At 43.1% G+C, this 18,872-nt stretch overlaps 1 protein-coding gene across 1 annotated transcript in view; it reads left to right on the plus strand.

Moving 5' to 3' along the window:
• The window catches only part of obscna (obscurin, cytoskeletal calmodulin and titin-interacting RhoGEF a), a 120,306-nt gene that overhangs the window by 21,120 nt on the left and 80,314 nt on the right, over positions 1–18,872 (plus strand). The window contains 11 exon segments of the mRNA XM_071202968.1: positions 542–808; positions 1,939–2,208; positions 4,406–4,672; positions 6,198–6,473; positions 8,120–8,386; positions 10,995–11,261; positions 13,637–13,903; positions 15,476–15,742; positions 15,826–16,092; positions 16,417–16,683; positions 17,963–18,229. Of these exon segments, the coding sequence (XP_071059069.1) occupies positions 542–808; positions 1,939–2,208; positions 4,406–4,672; positions 6,198–6,473; positions 8,120–8,386; positions 10,995–11,261; positions 13,637–13,903; positions 15,476–15,742; positions 15,826–16,092; positions 16,417–16,683; positions 17,963–18,229 (2,949 nt within the window).

The raw sequence follows: 18,872 nt of genomic DNA on the forward strand, positions 1-18,872 counted from the left end.
GTGTTGGAGGAGGGGCTCTGTGAGGAAGTCTGAAGGAAGGGGCAGATTTTTTCCGGTTGTGTATTTTCAAATTCTAGCGCACTCGAGCTGGTTTCTCCAAAATTACCTACCCCACCTTTAAGGCTGCTCTAGGCCCTTAGCCTTCCTAAGGGCTACCTAGCCGGGTATTGTGCACGTCCTTAAGAGTTAAAATGTTATATAGTTCCATGTTGTGGTTAAAAACGTTGTTCTGACTAGCTGGCACAATATGTATGTAATGCATCCCAATCTGATCCCAATGCGTCAAACTTTTCTCCAACACTGAGCCTTTATTCTTCTTCCTCTTAATGTAGTTATTTAGGTCTTAATGTGTGCATATAAATGTGTCTGTTGATTGTGTATATATATATATATAGGTATTATATTTTTTAATATATATTTGTTGTTGTATTCGGGATTGTGGGGAACGGTATTCCGATCTCTCTGTACACACAAACTGAAAGATTGACAATAAAGTTGAACTTAAAGTTAAACTGTATTAATGTCTCCTCTGGTTTTGCAGCCATCCCCATCACGTTCGTCCAGCAGCTGAAGAGCATGCAGGCGGAGGAGGGGAACAACGTGCTGCTGCGCTGTGAGCTGTCGAAACCTGGAGTTCCTGTGGAGTGGAACAAAGGACACGAGCTGCTGAAGAACGGAGTGAAACACCAGATGAAGAGGAGGGACTCCATGCTGGAGCTGCTCATATGGAAAGCTGTTCCTGAGGACAGCGGGCTCTACAGCTGCGTGTGTGCCGACCAGAGGACGTCCGCCACCGTCAAAATCAACGGTAGGACACAAAACACACAAATAGGAAAGTGAGTTTAGTATAGGCTACACATAGCATAATTAGGGCCGTACTGAATGTGATCAACAATTGTAGCTGCAATTGAAATGTTGCATTTATTAAGCGTCATATTTTATGGTGACAGACATTCAAAGCTTACATTTACCTTAAAATAATCCTCATATGCATAAAGTTATTAATTGTTAATATTAATGTTAAGTTAAATGCACTCTTGTAAATGAATATAACTTGTCAGTTTTTGTTAACATGGAATCTAATTCTACAAGTGGTATTATATCAATTAGATTAGACTAATCTTTATCGGTAAATAAAAATGTACTGTTGTTTGTGTGGGAACAAGACCAATGAGAAATAACATTGTGTATCTTTCCCACTCTCGCGCTAAGGCTCTTGATTAAGCAAACACATCTAATAACATTTCATTACAAGGCCTAGTTCAGGGGTGTCAAACTCAAGGCCCGGGGGCCAAATCCGGCCCGCGACTTCATTTTATGTGGCCCCTCAAGAGCTTGCAAAGAATACAATAAGTTTATTATACGGTTAGATGCTACTTTACAGAAGCACGTTGCCCAAAAACTACATGTCCCACAATGCATCTCAAATTTGACTTTTTTCTCACAATTTGACTTTTTTTTTTAAATATGTATTTTTTTCTTAGAATTTGCCTTTTTCTCCGAATTAGATTTTCTTTTCAAAATGTTACTTTCTGAAAAGAAAACAAATGTTACTTTCTTTTCAAAATGTTTTTTTTTTTTCGAATTTGGCTTTTCTTTTTAAATCATGTTGTGACCTTCTCACTGAAGAGACGTGCAATTATTTGCCCTAGACTTCTGCTTTCAGACGTAGTTAATTATGAAGTTATTACCCTATCCCATAACAATCCAATGCAGAGTCAATGATGTAATATAATACATTATTTTATATATATTAAATATTTATATATGTATTTTTATATAGTCTTAAAGTTACAACCGGCCCTTTGAGTGCAACCATAATGCTGATGTGGCCCGTGATGAAATTGAGTTTGACACCCCTGGCCTAGTTAGTAGAAGTGTATTTATTCTCCCTCCATCGTGTTTAATCCTGACCCCTGTTCCCCCGTATCCCCTCAGCTCTGCCGGTCACCTTTAAGCAGAAGCTGAGGAGCGTGGCGGTGGAGGAGGGAGGAACGGCGGCTCTGCGCTGCGAACTGTCCAAAGCCGTTCCCTTTGTGGAGTGGAGGAGGCGAGGCAGCGAGGTGCTGACCCACGGAGAGAAGTACCACCTGAGGCAGAGAGACGTCCTGCTGGAGCTCAGGATCCTCGACGTGACGCCGGAGGACAGCGACATCTACACCTGCATCTGTGGAGACATCGAGAGCACCGCCACGCTCACCGTCAACAGTAAGGGGCAGGGAGTCCACACTGAGACAACGTTGGGTTTTTATCAACCAAATGTCTATCAGGGGTCAATGCGTGGAATATTTCTAGTTAACTCAGATGAATATCAGTATTTTGATTGATGACTACATTCATTTTAAGCCACTCACCTGTTTCTTATGTAATTTAGTTTTGTACTTAATGTTAAATTCCAAAATACCTTACAAAATACATGTCTGCCCTCCTGCTAAACTATGAACCATCCAGATCTCTCAGGTCTTCAGGGACTGGTCAGCTTTCTGTCCCCAGAGTCAGAACTAAACATGGAGAAGCAGCGTTCAGTTATTATGCTCCAAACATCTGGAACAGACTCCCAGAAACCTGCAGGTCCGCTGAAACTCTGACTACTTTTAGATCCAGGCTGAAGACTTTTCTTTTTGTCGCTGCTTTTAATTGAACTATTCAGATCTTAGACTGCACTGTAACTTTTATCCATGTATTTTTTTCTTTTAATGTTTTAAATTTAAACGTAATTAAACTCCATGACATTTATGAGAGGGACTGCTCGAAAGTAGGATATTTGGGATATCCGTCGTAGCCAGGGTTTACGATCAGTTTCTGGGTGATTTGTACTGAGGAACAAGAATCACATCACGACGGGGGAAAAATCGTGTTTTGGTAACACGGGGTGTTCAGGTAACACTTAAAGACTTTGTTATGGAACGCAAAGCAGGGTAGGGGGCTAGTACACTCCTGAGGGTCCGGTTGTGGATGTCATGCGAGCAAAACATGGTGAAAACAATCCGTCTAAATTAACAATCGGGACGGAAATGTTCGGATCTCCAAAGGGAGGTTCTGTGAATAAATTAAAAATCAAGAACCGAAAGAATTGAACTATTCATATCTTAGACTGCACCGTAACTTTTATCTTTTAATGTTTATTTTATTAGCTTTTCTTTTTAATGACTGATTTTAAATGCCATTTTCTTAATGTCTTTCATTTTTTGTTTTTGTTTTAATGTTTCTTTTATTATCTTTTACTGTTTTTAAATGCCTTTGTCTGAATGTCTTTCATTTTTGTAAAGCACCTTGAATTGCCTGGTGCTGAAAGGTGCTATATAAATAAACTTGCCTTGCCTTATCCAAGACTTATAAAACAAAATATATACTACATTTACTACAAAACACATTTTATTTGCCAACTCCAGAAATAGACCACAAATAGGCCTCAAGTGGTCATTAAAGTAACAAAAAAAAAGTGCACATTTAAACAAATAAAAGTCAAAATCAATGTACAGGTGTGGTAGAAACCCACTATGGCAGGGGTGTCAAACTCAATTTCATCACGGGCCACATCAGCATGAAGGTTGCACTCAAAGGGCCGGTTGTAACTTTAAGACTATATAAAAATACATATATAAATATTTAATATATATAAAATAATGCATTATATTACATTATTGCCTCTGCATTGGATTGTTATGGGATAGGGTAAACACTTCATAATTAACTACGTCTGAAAGCAGAAGTCTAGGGCAAATAATTGCAAGTCTCTTCAGTGAGAATGTTACAACATGATTTAAAAAGAAAAGCCAAATTCTGGAAAAACAAAGAAAGTAACATTTTGAAAAGAAAATCTAATTCGGAGAAAAAGGCAAATTCTAAGAAAAAAAATGCATATTTAAAAAAAAAAGTCAAATTGTGAGAAAGTCAAATTTGAGATGCATTGTGGGACATGTCGTTTTTGGGCAACGTGTTTCTCTAAAGTAGCATCTAACCGTATAATAAACTTATTGTATTCTTTGCTAGCTCTTGAGGGGCCACATAAAATGAAGTCTCGGGCCGGATTTGGCCCCCGGGCCTTGAGTTTGACACCCCTGCACTATGGGCTAACAACTAAACAAAAACCAAATATAGTTTTCAAATCAGGGTATGAAAATGGACATGAATGATCACATGTAATCATATATTTTGAAAAGTTATGCTGCAATAGATGACTGCAAAGTTCAGACACATTCATGTTTTATTTTTTACATTAAAGCACTTAAAGACTCATTTTGTACGTAGACAAAATGGAAAATCAATCAATAAGTAGATTCCATAATTGGTCTCCATGTGTTTCTGTATCCATGACAATACTTGGTATTAATCTGACATTGCTGTTCATTAAACTCTTGATAGCACTTCCTTCTCTTGACCTGCCTTTCCCTCTGCCTCTCAGTCCTCCCCGTGACCTTCAGGCAGAAGCTGGGGAGCGTGCAGGTGGAGGAGGGTCAGAGCGTGTCTCTGAGCTGCGAGCTCTCGAAGGCGGGGGTCCCGGTGCAGTGGAGGCTGGCTGGAGATCTGCTGCAGAGCGGGGACAAGTTCCAGATGAAGCAGCGAGAGGCCTGCGTGGAGCTGACCATCAGAGAGGCCGAGCCCGACGACAGCGGCGTCTACAGCTGTGTGTGCAGAGAGCAGAAGACCAAGGCCACGGTCAAGGTCATCGGTGAGTTTAAATCAGATCAGTTCAGGAAAACACCCTCTAGTTTCTTAGTGTTTCAGTTTGGCTTCAGGTTTGCCGTTATCGCGATAACTCAGGAACGCCTGGAGGGAGTTGCTTCAAATTTGGCAGACATATTCTGTTTGATTTACTTTGTATTCATTTAGTTCACACACACAAGCAAACACACCTCATTAAGTAAATACAAATTTACTTTTGAGGGTGTGGCAGAAACCTGTAATGCCTCATAGACATTTTTGGAGTGAATACAAAAAAAAAAATAATAATAATAATTTGAGTTTTTGATAGCAGTATTTTCAAGTCTCATTTGGAGGTCAAAGGTCACAGGCAGCCACATTGGTATTATACAGTGATTTATATATTCTATAGCAGGGGTTCCCAATCTTTTTTACCAAGAGCCCCCCAAATGACTCCTGTTGGAAGTTGCACACATAAAAGTCTCAAAATGCTACAACTACTGCCACAAACTGGATGAATGTGAAGTGTGTTGTTAAAGGAGGATGAAAGCGTAATCAAGGAGCGCTATTGGAGCGACTTTGATGGTTATTGGACTCAGGAGTAACTCATCTGGATTCCCGCTGGATGAAGAAATGAAAGGACGGCGGAAGTGGAAACAATTCACAAAGGGATTAAACTGTTTAAAACACATGCTCAAAGTAAGCCGGGTTTTGCCGATGTGTTTATGTGGATTCAAAAGTCGTGAATAATCTACAAAATGGAGGAGACCGATCTGTTCGGAGCAACTGTGACAAATAATCCAACTGAAACCGGCATGGACAACGACTGTGTTTTAAACATGCACTTATCCAGAAAAGCTCGGTTTGGACGCTTTACGGGCAGAAGAAACATTTCTATCAAAGAAAGAATTATACATTTCTGTCTTTTTATGCCTTTAATACTACTTTAATTTGTATTAAAACTAATTAATCAATTATTTTTTATATTTTATTGTAATGTAGAGACGAGGCTTTTAGTGACAATCATGTATTGGTTTAAAAAAAAAAAAAAGGCTAAATATGATATTTGGCCTCAAATCATCTGAAGCCCGGCGCCCCCCCCCGCACCCCCCAGGTTGGGAACCACTGTTCTATAGAATGGTTACTCGTTGATTACATATACATAACACTACAGGTTACACAGTGTTGTATTTAGTCCTTGTCATATAAAAAAAAATATTGAAGTTAGTTTTATATAGAAGAAGAATAATTTATTTTAATTCGTCACAAATGTCCACTTAGAGTCTTAGACCCAGAGATAAAATAAATAGAGTTTGGAGGCCAAAGATCAAAAGTCTCTTGTGACTTTATAAAACGCATTTAGGGTCATAACACATTTCTACTAGGATAAGATAACGAAGATAACGAATACACTTCAACTTGATTGGTTTACAGAGGCACACAACCCACTCAGCAGTCGAGTTAGAAGTGTATTGAACCACCTGTAAAAGGCCTCTTTAAAGACCTTCTCTTGGCTCTCGTGTTGAATCAGGACTCTGTGTTTGGTTCCTCAGCGGTCCCCGCCACATTCAGAGTGAGTCTGAAGGGCGTGGAGGCGGAGGAGGGCAGCAGTGCGACTCTCCGCTGCGAGCTGTCCAAGAAAGGCGTCCCGGTGCAGTGGCACAGAGACGCTGAGCTGCTGTCAGAGCTCACAGGTCGAGGGAAGTTTCAGACGAACCACGAGGGGAAGGTGGCTCAGCTGACTGTCCTCCACGTGCAGCCAGAGGACGCAGGGCGGTACAGCTGCTCCACAGGAGACGAGAAGACCTGCGCCGAGCTCAGAGTCAGACGTGAGTGTGAAGAGAAGAAGATCGGAGCTCTGCTGTACTTTTAAAACTGTGTTTTTAACTCTTAACCTTTTTAAAAACGGTTCCAGTTAAAGTGAAAACAGAGATGTTAAACAGTCAAAGTGGGACATTTCAGTCGGACAACTCACGTGTTTCTTAATGTGTTATTAGAAGCAGCATAGTTTGAGTTTGGCCTCATCACTCCACAGATTTACAAAGAACATTGAGTGATGATTAGATAACTATCCCCCGAGTCTACAGGTGGAAGCTGAGGTGGAAGCTGGGGTGGAGCTGGGGTGGAAGCTGGGGTGGAAGCTGGGGTGGATGCTGGGATGAAGCTGGGGTGGAAGCTGGGGTGGAGCTGGGGTGGAAGCTGGGGTGGAAGCTGGGGTGGATGCTGGGATGAAGCTGGGGTGGAAGCTGGGGTGGAAGCTGGGGTGGAAGCTGGGGTGGAAGCTGGGGTGGAGCTGAGGTGGAAGCTGAGGTGGAAGCTGGGATGAAGCTGGGGTGGAAGCTGGGGTGGAAGCTGGGGTGGAAGCTGAGGTGGAAGCTGGGATGAAGCTGGGGTGGAAGCTGGGGTGGAAGCTGGGGTGGATGCTGGGGTGGAAGCTGGGGTGGATGCTGGGATGAAGCTGGGGTGGAAGCTGGGGTGGAAGCTGGGGTGGAAGCTGGGGTGGAAGCTGGGGTGGAGCTGAGGTGGAAGCTGAGGTGGAAGCTGAGGTGGAAGCTGGGATGGAAGCTGGGGTGGAAGCTGGGGTGGAAGCTGAGGTGGAAGCTGGGATGAAGCTGGGGTGGAAGCTGGGGTGGAAGCTGGGGTGGAGCTGAGGTGGAAGCTGAGGTGGAAGCTGGGAAGGTGGTGGGGCAGGCGAGCAGCAGCAGCAGCAGCAGCAGCAGCAGCAGCAGCAGCAGCAGCAGCAGCAGCAGCAGCAGCGGCAGCAGCAGCAGCAGCAGCGGCAGCAGCGAGGCAGAGGCAGGAAGACCTGGCAGCTTCAATAGAGCGGCATGTTTAGGAGAATCTGATTGGTTGGTTGTCAGAGGGACGAGGTGCGTCACGTGTTAATGTACCATTGGTGCTCGAGTGGACTGCCTGAACTCAAAATGGAGTCGTTTTGAAGAGGAAAGGAACATTTGTTATTCAGTCAATAGACTTGACAAACAATATTTAAAATAGTAAGAAAACTAACAAATATATGCTAAGTTTTCAACACTATGGTGTACATCAATTTGTATGGGACATTTTGAGAATATTTGTCATAAACATTTAACAACAGCCTTATTAAAGACCAGCTTTTAAAAAACAACTGGTAACCAAGCAACGAAGGGGAGAAGGAAGGTGATACGAACTGGGATGGTAGGAGGAACACGAGGAATAATCAAGAGTCAGAGTCAGACTTTATACCAACATTACAATGGTTTGTTGCTAATGTTCTTTCTGATTTGAGTTTCTATCTTCAGGCTGATGGACTTATTGTAATTTGATTTGGATAAAAGTGTCGGCTAAATGTAATGTAAAAGCCAACCCTCCTTCATCACTGATGCTCAGGCTGTCCACCACGGATACAAATGTGTCGATCCAAGTCAAGTTTATTCCGTCTCCTCTGATGTTTTATTGAATCTTTTGTACAATAACGCTCTCTCCTAAACAACAGCTCTCGCCGTGACGTTCAAGCGAGAGCTCGCGCACCTGGAGGTGAAGGAGGGGGACGGAGGGGTCTTCTGCTGCGAGATCTCCAAACCCGGAGCCCCCGTGGAGTGGAAGAAAGGCCGAACGGCACTCAGACCTGGGGACAAATACGAGATGAAGCAGGAGGGACCTTTCACTAAACTCATCATCAGCCGCGTGGAGGAGAGCGACGCTGGGAAATACACGTGCACGACCAAAGACAGCCAATGCACCGCTGAGCTCTGCGTCAGAGGTGAGGCACGAGCACCTCAGCCTTCATTGTCATGTGAAGCTCAGCTATAGCTCTATTTGAATATTGACAATGAATGCTAAGGTTTGCAACATCTGTACTTTTTAAGGACGCTTTAATGTGGACAGAACTGTGCTGATATTATTTTATTCAACCTTACATTATATTACATTGTGTATTTGGGGGTGTGAAGCTGACAATTGAGCGGCCCGACCAAGCAAGGAGGCGGAGGCAGTGCGTCCAAAGATACAACCCGGTGTGGGCATTTATTAATATGTGATATGACACAGCCTCAATCTGCTGCTCCCGTGCGCACCGTCACCACCAGCCACACTACCAGCCCCCAACAGACAGGGCAACAGAGCCGACATACACACCCACACTAATCAAACTGACGGGACACAGGTGAGGGGGAGGAGACAACGCAGCAGGTGCACACAATCAGCAACAGACATGCGGATAGGGGCCCAATCCCAAACCACTCCCTCCACCCTACCCCTCCGTGAAGGCGTGAACTCCGTGTAGCCACACTCGCAGCTCAACGAGGCTCCTCCTGTCAGATGGAGGGAGTAAACACAGCAGCAAGCTTTGGGACGGCCTCCCCTCTCCGGCAGAAACAGGAAGTGCCGTAACTGTATGTAGCAACGGTTTAAAATGTATTGCTACGGCGATAGTTAGTTTCTCCTCCATCTTTTTTTGAAATATAGAAATGAACGGCGGGATATCTCTCCCAGCTTAGACGCGGTTTGATTGGCTACGGCTTGAGCTGTCAGATTTTCAGAAGCAGGATTTGATTGGCTGGCGCTGGCTACTCCGGCGTCTCCGGCGTCAGAAGTTGAACATTGTGCAACTTCTGACGCCGGAGACGGACCGCTCTGCTACCCACAATTCAGTTCGGCGAAAAGCGAGGCCCCGTTCAAAGCGAATGGGCAGACGCGTTGGAAACTGTTTTTGAAGCTGTCGAAGCTGTAGTGTGGACGGGGGTTACAGGGGGTATTTTTGCCTTTCCAAAACAAGACAACTGGACAGAGATGCTAAACTTGGTGACAGGAATAATGGGAAATGAATTTGCAATTAAGCTTGATATTTGAATGGTCTCTGATTTGTTATGTTATATTTAGCTATTGTTGTTATTTGCATCACGGACGGTTGTTTTTGATATTCATGTGCAAAGCAAATTCCTCTAAGGGCATTTGAGGTTCAATAAATACATGAGTTTATTGAATTCTCCCCAATGTGTTCCACAGAATCACCTGAGCGCAGACGTCAAAGAGGTCAGCTCTAACGTGCAATACAATAGACCCTTTAGCGTCGTGTGAGCTCCATCGTGTGCCTTCATATCTGTTTCCTGTACATTACCTCTCATGAGCTCATTGAAGACACGCAGACATTGGGATGTTTAGGCAACATGTTGCAGTTGGATACATCCCAAACCGCTCTGTAACTAAACTGTATCATTAGGTTTTTTTCATGAAAGTGATATTACATGTTTTTATGTAATATTGGATCATCTTATCCATTCCAGGGTTCATAGTTGGCTTTAAAAATCCATTATGAGCATGACAGATAGCCTAGTGCAGGGGTTCTCAACTGGTCAGGCCTCGGGACCCACTTTTTACTTGGTCAATAAATCGCGACCCAACATTTTGAACCACTCAAAGCTATTCAACAAAATGGTGCTGTAATATATACGCTTTTCAGCATACAATATTAATAAAAGTGAAGTACAGTGCATATATCCCTTATATCCCTTCACAGAACTAAAGTATGCTTTTAAAAAAGGTTTAATGAGATGATGGAATCAAAGCTGAACTATATAAAAAGGCACGCATGCTGAAAACCCAACCTCAGCCGGGGGTCTGGGGGGATTCTCCCCCAGAAGATTTTTAGAAATACTAACATAAACTATGCATTCTGGTACTCTGAGAAGAAAATAAATAAATCTATTACTACCCGACATATTAATAATATTTTATGCCATTGTTTGTTTTTCACTTTGTTCTGACAGCTTGCTGCGAGAAGAGTAAAGAGGAGAGAGTCTGTGTGACTTACTTTAAATTGTGGGTAAGGGTAGATAGCCCCCATTGTTCTGTGACCTGTCAGTCATCAAACCGGGCGTCATATTTCATTATGTGTTCATTTCTATCTGAAGTTGTAGCCATGGATGTATAAAGAAGAGTTCTACCGCAGAGTTATTCTCCGTGGGGACTTCCGGCAACAATCTTGATTCTGAAAAAACATCGGCAAAGATATTTTATTGAGAAGATGATCACTACGTGACAGAAGTTTTCAAAAACCGTTTATAGTCTCCGGTACTTCCAGTCCAACGCCGACTGCATGCACAGCGTTAGAAAATCGGTCCTTCAAAATAAAAGTGTGACTAATTCCCCAAAAAAAAAAAAGATTCCAATTTTTTTTTCTTCACTCACACATCCGCGACCCACTTCAAACTGGTCCGCGACCCACTTTTGGGTCGCAACCCACCAGTTGAGCTGTGTTGCTCATACCACTGTCATGTCCCTTCCATGTCATATGGATGATGTTCTTTCCAAAGCACCTTGCACGGTAGCCCACTGTGTGAGTGTGCGTCTGATCTTTTCTGTGTCCACAGGTTCCCCCCCGAGCTTTAAGACGCCGCTGGTGAGTCAGGAGGAGACGGAGGGGAACTCTGTGGTTCTTCGCTGTGAACTCAACAAACCCGCCTCCTGCGTGGAGTGGAGGAGAGGAGGGGAGCTGCTGAGGAACGGAGACAAATACCAGATGAAGAAGAAGGAGCTGCAGGTGGAGATGAAGGTCGCGGACATCACTCTGGACGACGCTGGAGATTATATCTGTTGGTGTGGAGAACAGAGCACCACCGCTCGGATCTCTGTGCACGGTGAGCACGGCTAACGATACAATGACCTGGATTGCTTTGGGCTCATGAATACACGATATCAAAACAAGGTCACACATTAGCATTCGATACACTGAATATAAGAAGTGGAAGTCATGACAAAAGTACATCTGTTTGAGGACAATGGTTTTGAAGCCTCGAGCATATCGGGGTTTGGAATGACTGGAGAGGGTGGAGCTAAGAACCACCCGAACACTAAACAAGTACTTTTTTGTCGTCTCAAATGCTAAAATTAACTTTTTTAAATGATAAGGTGAAAACATGGAGAGCTCTGTTATCCACTTGTCAATCACAAGGTAGCCGCAAAACACCTCCAAATTATTGATACAGAATATCTGATGTTACTGTCGGATTCATTTAACCTGTTTATGCAAAGGTTTTTTCCTCATGTATTTGACCACAAGAGGGTAGTATGTGCCAGACTAGAGGTTAAAGGTCACCTATCATGCTATCTGTAGGCAATAGCATGGCTCTCAGATATATCAAAATATATAAAAAACATGTCTATGAAGTGTTTTGCTCAAAATACCAAACAGATCATTCTAGCCACGCCTCATGTCCCTCTATTTCACTTCCTGTTTCAAAAGTGCTGATTTGGGTATAAAGCTTTAAAAAAAATGAAAGAGGGGGGATCTGAGCTCATGCGGGACCCGGCAGCTACCGTCTAAACGAAATGCTGCCGTGATGAAACTCCATATCATGGATTATCAAGGATCTGAAACAGTCTGGAGCTCAAAGGCTTTCTCTCTTGCCGGTTATACCACAAGGTGAGTTCCTTTCTACTTCCTGCTTCTTCACACACATGCTCTCCAGTACAGGTTAGCTCTGAGTGTTAGCAATGCTAATGTAAACACCGACCATATTACGTCCAAAACAGTCGGGCATTGTTTCTGATAGCAACGTTTCTGATTGGGCCGTGGGTCCACATTTCAGATATTACGTCATATCGGACGCAAATCTGGATCAGCTCCGTTGTTCCCCGTTTTTAGAGATTTGGGTACGGAGGAAAAGAGAGAGGGTTTATTTTCTGACGCTGCGTGAGTTCCCCGACACACCGGGGACACATGTTGATGTATAAAAGACAACAAGTGCATTTTGAATGACAGGTCCCCTTGATGAATGAATTAAGGTATAGGCGTAGAAGTTGTAATGCTAACAGATATTGAGAAATAAGTCGACATTTTAAATCCTTAGTTTTGACCCTAATAATCTAAATCAATTCAGTATTTTCCCACTTCAGTGTCGCTAACCTTTGAAACCACAAAAAGGAATATTTACAAGTTGAAATAAATTGACAAGATGGAGTTTCGACATGCGATACAGCAAGTATGGATATTTATTTCAGATTTATATCAAAATACCCGTGGTATATTGCATCATATTTACAAAACATTGTACAAAAACATGAAAAAAACGCTCTGCTTTTTCTAATAACGCTGGCTACTGAGACAAAGGGCTGGTGACGGAGAATCAATACAAACTTTGTTCTTACTGAGTTATATTCACATCATTATGCTTGATTACTTTTTTTAATAAGGGAGACTTTATATAAAAAAAAAGGAACGATAAAAATATATACATCTATCAGGTTTTGGCCAGTTATCAAATGAAATAAACCCCAAAACATGGTTCATACGTAGAAAAATAACCGATTTAATCCACTTGTGCATTAAATCACAAAGTGCATTTTGCATGATAGGTCCCCTTTAACACTGATCACAGGTGAGCAGGAAGTCTTGCCACAGACAAAGGAATTAAAGTCAAGAAACGAAACAGAAAATAACCCTGGATTACTAATTTCTGTCTCCTCACTCTGCAGGATGGAAAAGGTAATATCACCCAAATGATATAGTAGTTAATATATAGTTATTTTTTAGATATTCACTCACTCGATATACGTTGAAAACTTTCTTTTTCATTTACAGCTGGTGTGGCTTTTTTTGTCTTTTCTTTGAACAAAATTAACATTTCTTTATGTGATGATGTTTCTTTTCTTTTCTATTCTACTTATTTATTTGGCAAACTTTGTTTTTATTTTGTGTTCATTCCAAAGAAACCATACACCTAAACTAAAGCAGAAATAATGCTACTTAATTCAAATGAGTATAATAATGTACTCAATCATCAAAAGTAAAAGTACTAATGTGACAGAATGGACATATAAAATACATTTAATTCGTCAATATGGGGAGATATTGTATAGTAAATTAGTAGTATACACATCATATGTACATAAATATACCTTTGTATATTCCACATAGAGCTTTCTTAATTTGATTTATCACTTGAGTCTAGAAAGCAGTAAAATCTCCTAAACTATAAAATGTGTCTAAATCACGTTGGTGTTCCTCGTGCAGAGCGGCCCGTCAGGTTCCTGCAGGACCTGAAGAACGTGCAGGTCCAGGAGGGGAACGCAGTGACGCTCAGCTGCGAGGTCTCTAAGGTCTCTCAGGTGCAGTGGAGCAGGGGGCCCACGCTGCTGAGCCCCGGGGGGGAGAAGCACCTGATGAAGCAGAGCGGATCCACCCTGGAGCTCCAGATCAGGAAGAGCCAGCCGGAGGACAGCGGCTCCTACAGCTGCGTGTGTGGAGAGGCCAGGACCACCGCTACTGTCACCATCACCGGTGAGTTACACACTGTGACAGGAAACGTGTAGTATGTTTTTGTAATCTGCATGTTGTCATGGATCGATGATGATACTGTGTCCATCCTGTCTTTATAGGAACAGCACACAAAAACGCAGAGTCTCAAATAGTCTACTTTTAGTCATTTTCTAACTCTTTGTAGTCGTTTTTCACGTTTTAAAAAATGTGTTATGTCTTCATAGTCATTGTATTCATTTTGAATCTCGTTTCTATATTGACATTTTGTGGTCCTGTTGTGTCTTGGTGGTTTGTTTTATGTCCATTTGAGACATTTTGCAACTCTCATGTTGTGGTTGTGTGTCTTTTCAGTCATGTTGTGGTAGTCTTGTGTATGGTTGTGGTCATTTTACATATCCTTAAAGGTGGGGGAGGTAAGTTTGGAGAAACCGGCTCGAGTGCGCTAGAATTTGAAAATACACAACTGGAAAAAATGTACCACTTCCTCTCAGAGCCCCTCCCCCAACACACACGAACGCGCACATGACCAATGAGGGCACGAGATAAGTTTGTGCCCCGAGGGAAGGCTGACAGGCAGGTAGGCCATCCAGTTACTTTAGCCAGCTCAGATGATTGGTCGTGCTTTTTACAGCGCCACGGCTGTCACTACCCGATCCGTCCCCCTGCCCGATCGGTACTGCGCATGTGCGAGATGGTCCGCCATATTGGACAACTCCGGACGGCAACCCAAGAAGGACACTTGACACAGTGGCTTTTAGCAAAGCTCAAAAGGAAAACTCGAGAGAGATGAGTTATTGTTATTACAACGTGACTTCACTATTATTTAACAACTCTTTGTATTGGGTTCTTTAACTTCTTTTATTTGGGGTTAAGTACATTGTCAGAATAAGTGAGAAATGGATTTAACTTCTGTTAGACAGCTATCATACTGAATAAATATGTACTGTGAATGTATGCAAACATGTATGGCATATAGCTGTCTAACAGAAGTTAAATCAATTTCTCACTTATTCTGACGATGTACTGAATAGAGTTGTTTAATAATAGTGAAGTCACGTTGTAACAACAATAACTCATCTCTCTCGAGTTTTCCTTTTGAGCTTTGCTAAAAGCCACTGTGTCAAGTGTCCTTCTTGGGTTGCCGTCCGGAGTTCTCCAATATGGCGGACCATCTCGCAGATAGGGCAGGGGGACAGATCGGGTAGTGACAGCGGCTTCCACAGATGACATATTTTTATGGATTTGTTGTCAAAGCACTTCAGATATTCATTGCTATCGGATGTTAAGAGCATTCCATGGAATATAACAAGAAGTGTATCTCGAGCCGGTTTCTCAAACTTACCTACCCCACCTTTAAGTGATATTGCACTTCCTTTTTGTATTTTGCTTAGGCTTTGAGTTTATTGATTGTCGTTGTTATTCATGTTTTTTAAATTTGTTTAATGTACGCATATTTTAAGTGAATTTCAGAATGTTTTTGGTTTCTCCTTTCTCTTGTGTTTATTTTACTGACATTGATGTAAGTCAGACTCCTTTAGACCCTTTCAGTAATCCATCCAGCACGTCTAACAGTACTCTCCGTTCCCTCCACAGCCATCCCGGTGACGTTCAAGCAGAAGTTGAAGGACCAGGAGGCGGTGGAGGAGGGCGCTGTGACGCTGCGCTGCGAGCTTTCAAAAGCCGGCGTCCCTGTGGAGTGGAGGAGAGACGCCCAGCTGCTGAAGGAGGGGGAGAAGTATCTGATGAAGCAGGAAGGCCGGATCGCTGAGATGCAGATCAGAAGCCTAATGCTCACAGACCTGGGGGAGTACAGCTGCTCCGTGGGCACCGCTGTGACCTCCGCCGACATCAAAGTCAGAGGTATGTTGTACCACAGTACTTGTTGTAGGGTAGATGTATTCACAATCACATATATCCATATTTCTTTCTTTTTGCCACCTCAGAAATCCCCGTCACCTTCAAAGTGGAGCTGGAGGACGTGGAGGTGAAGGAGGGGGACAGCGGGGCGTTCTGCTGCCAGATCTCCAAACCCGGAGCCCCGGTGGACTGGAGGAAGGGACGAGTCGTCCTGAAAGCCGGATATAAATACGAGATGAAGCAGGAGGGACGTCTCACGAAACTGATCATCAACAACATGGAGGAGAGCGACGCTGGGAAATACACCTGCAAGACCAAAGACAGCCAATCCACCGCTGAGCTCACCGTCAGAGGTAAAGTAATGAGCGCCCTGAAAAAATGATATCCAAACGTTTCATAGATATCATTCCCTATTTGATATAAAGGGGATTAAACTAATGTACAGTCATTCTGTGGATATTTGCTTCTCCTTTTAGTCGTTTTTGCTTCGATTTTAGACTTTCTATGATTTTTTTTTTTTTTGTCGACGTAGGAATGCATATCTTTGTCATTTTAGTCGCCTTTTAGTTGTTTTTGTTCTTTGGTAAATTGTCATTCATTTTGTGTTCGTTCTCTGTCCCTTATGGTTGTTTTACGTTTTTTAAATAGTAACCATTTCTCTTTTCCTGCTCCGTCAGCGCCTCCCATCACCTTCAAGACGAAGCTGAGGGCCCAGCAGGTGGAGGAGGAGAACAGCGTGACTCTGAGCTGTGAGCTTTCTAAACCCGGCCTCACTGTGGAGTGGAGGAAAGATCAGGAGCTGCTGAACAACGATTTCAAATTCCAGATCAAAAACAGAAACAGCAGCATGGAGCTGACCATCAAGAACTCCCAGCTGCAGGACAGCGGCCTCTACAGCTGCTCGTACGGAGACACCAAGACCAGCGCCAACGTCACCATCACACGTAAGAGGCCACTGTTAAACTTCACCTTTTTGAATACATCAATATATAGACTCAAGTGTCAGAAAATAAACCCCCTCTCTTTTCCTCCGTACCCAAATCTCTAAAAACGGGGAACAACGGAGCTGATCCAGATTTGCGTCCGATATGACGTAATGTCGGAAATGTGGACCAATCAGAAACGTTGCTATCAGAAACAATGCCCGACTGTTTTGGACGTAATATGGTCTTCGTTTACATTAGCATCGCTAGCACTCAGAGCTAACCTGTACTGGAGAGCATGTGTGTGAAGAAGCAGGAAGTAAAAAAAGAACTCACCTTGTCGTAAACCTGCAAGAAAATAAGTATTTGAGCTCCATACTGTTTCAGAAATAAGCCTTGATGTGGTTTAGAACACATCGTAATATTTATTGTATATGATATTACTCGCCAAAAGAAAATTAATTATCCGCCGGCAGCTGAAGCAACTCGTTTGGTGGCTCGAACTTCACGTTTGTTGACACTGTCATTGTCTTGCGCGGCCGACGTGCTGGGACGGTCGGTGTTCCCGACTGCATACGTTGAGAAATCGAATATTGTGGGAACAGATCCTGGCTTCAAATCCAATGTTTTGTATTGAACCAGGCATCCAGACTGGACTTTGAGCAGCTTCTCATCCTTTAGTGGCAGCCTATGGAAATGTACTTCTTCCTTCTTCGTATACAATCCATTTGTGCAGCCTGGGGCAATACAATAAACTCCTGACGACGACCGTTTTCTTGTAATGTAAACTACTGGTGCATTGCACGCCATGTTGTTTGTTATTGAGCTTTGGCCCAGGAAGCCGTACCCACTCAGTGACGTCACTGGAAAAGTCCCGGAGCAATGGAAGCGCCCATGGTCATTAGGCACGTATTTCAAAAAGTAAATTCGCTTATCTCGATCGTTTACATTGGAAATAGACTAGATAAATACATTTCCTAATGGGAATATTGTCGCATGGAAAGCAGTTTGAAAAGTGTTTCCATTTCCCTTTAAAGCTACGGACCCGGAATCAGCACTTCTCTAACAGGGCTGACATAGAGGGGTTTGGGGCTAGAATGGGTGATCCGTTTGGTATTTTGAGCAAAACACTTCATAGACATGTTTTTAATATATCTGAGACCATAATATATGCCTAAAAATAGTATAATCGGAGAAATTTCATTCAAGAGACACTTAAGAAACATGGCCGTTTAATCTGCTCTGAACAGGGTTTCAACTCTTATGTCAGACTACAATAAAACCTGATGTTCTCCCGCAGCTATCCCGCTCTCCTTTAAGATGGGTCTGAAGAACCAGGAGGCCCCTGAGGGAGGAAACGTGTCCCTGCGCTGCGAGCTGTCCCGGGCGGGGGTCTCGGTGCAGTGGTGGAAGGCGGAGGATCAGCTCCAGCAGGGGGGGAGGTACCAGATGACCCTGAGGGGGAAAACCGCCGAGATGCACATCAGAAACGTGCAGCCGGAGGACGTGGGGGAGTACAGCTGCGTGTTCGGGGAGCAGAAGACCACGGCCGAGGTCAGCGTCAGAGGTACTGCAATATAAGTATTACACTTAACGCTTATCTTCAGCTGCATCCCTCCGGAGGCTGGTTTTGTTGACTTTGTTTCAGCTATCCGTTGAAGCGAGTAGTTCACACTAGAACCGCCAGAGGGCGCTGTATACCTAAAACCGCCATCGGGTCAAATGTACCCGCTATTGATTTTCAAGGTACAATGTTCTTTTATTTATCACACAGAACAGTGAGTGTTGATCGCACAGGGATGAAACTTATACCAATAGAATCTGTGGACTCTCAGCTTTTCATGTGATATAGTTTGTGCAGATAGCAGGAAGTATAAAATATCGCTAAGAGTGCTGATTTAAACGCTTGGTGTTAGACTTGTGTTTTGTTACAAATCTCTCTCTCTCCATCTCTAACTATCTATCGATCCATCTGTAATGTTCTGTTCTATGGACATATCATTGTCTACATAAACAGACAACGCGGACTACTTCGCTCATTCCGAGTGTCCATCTTTATGCAACTGGCACGTAACCTGCACACATGCATTACGTCCTCAACGTGAGCTCAGTCATCCAAGATCTTGTATTCTCCAAGATGTTACACTATCTATCTCTCTCTCTCTCTCTATCTATCTATCTATCTATCTATCTATCTATCTATCTATCTA

The sequence above is a fragment of the Pseudochaenichthys georgianus genome, chromosome 4 (genome assembly GCF_902827115.2).
Source record: "Pseudochaenichthys georgianus chromosome 4, fPseGeo1.2, whole genome shotgun sequence".
NCBI classification, from domain to species: Eukaryota; Metazoa; Chordata; class Actinopteri; order Perciformes; family Channichthyidae; genus Pseudochaenichthys; species Pseudochaenichthys georgianus.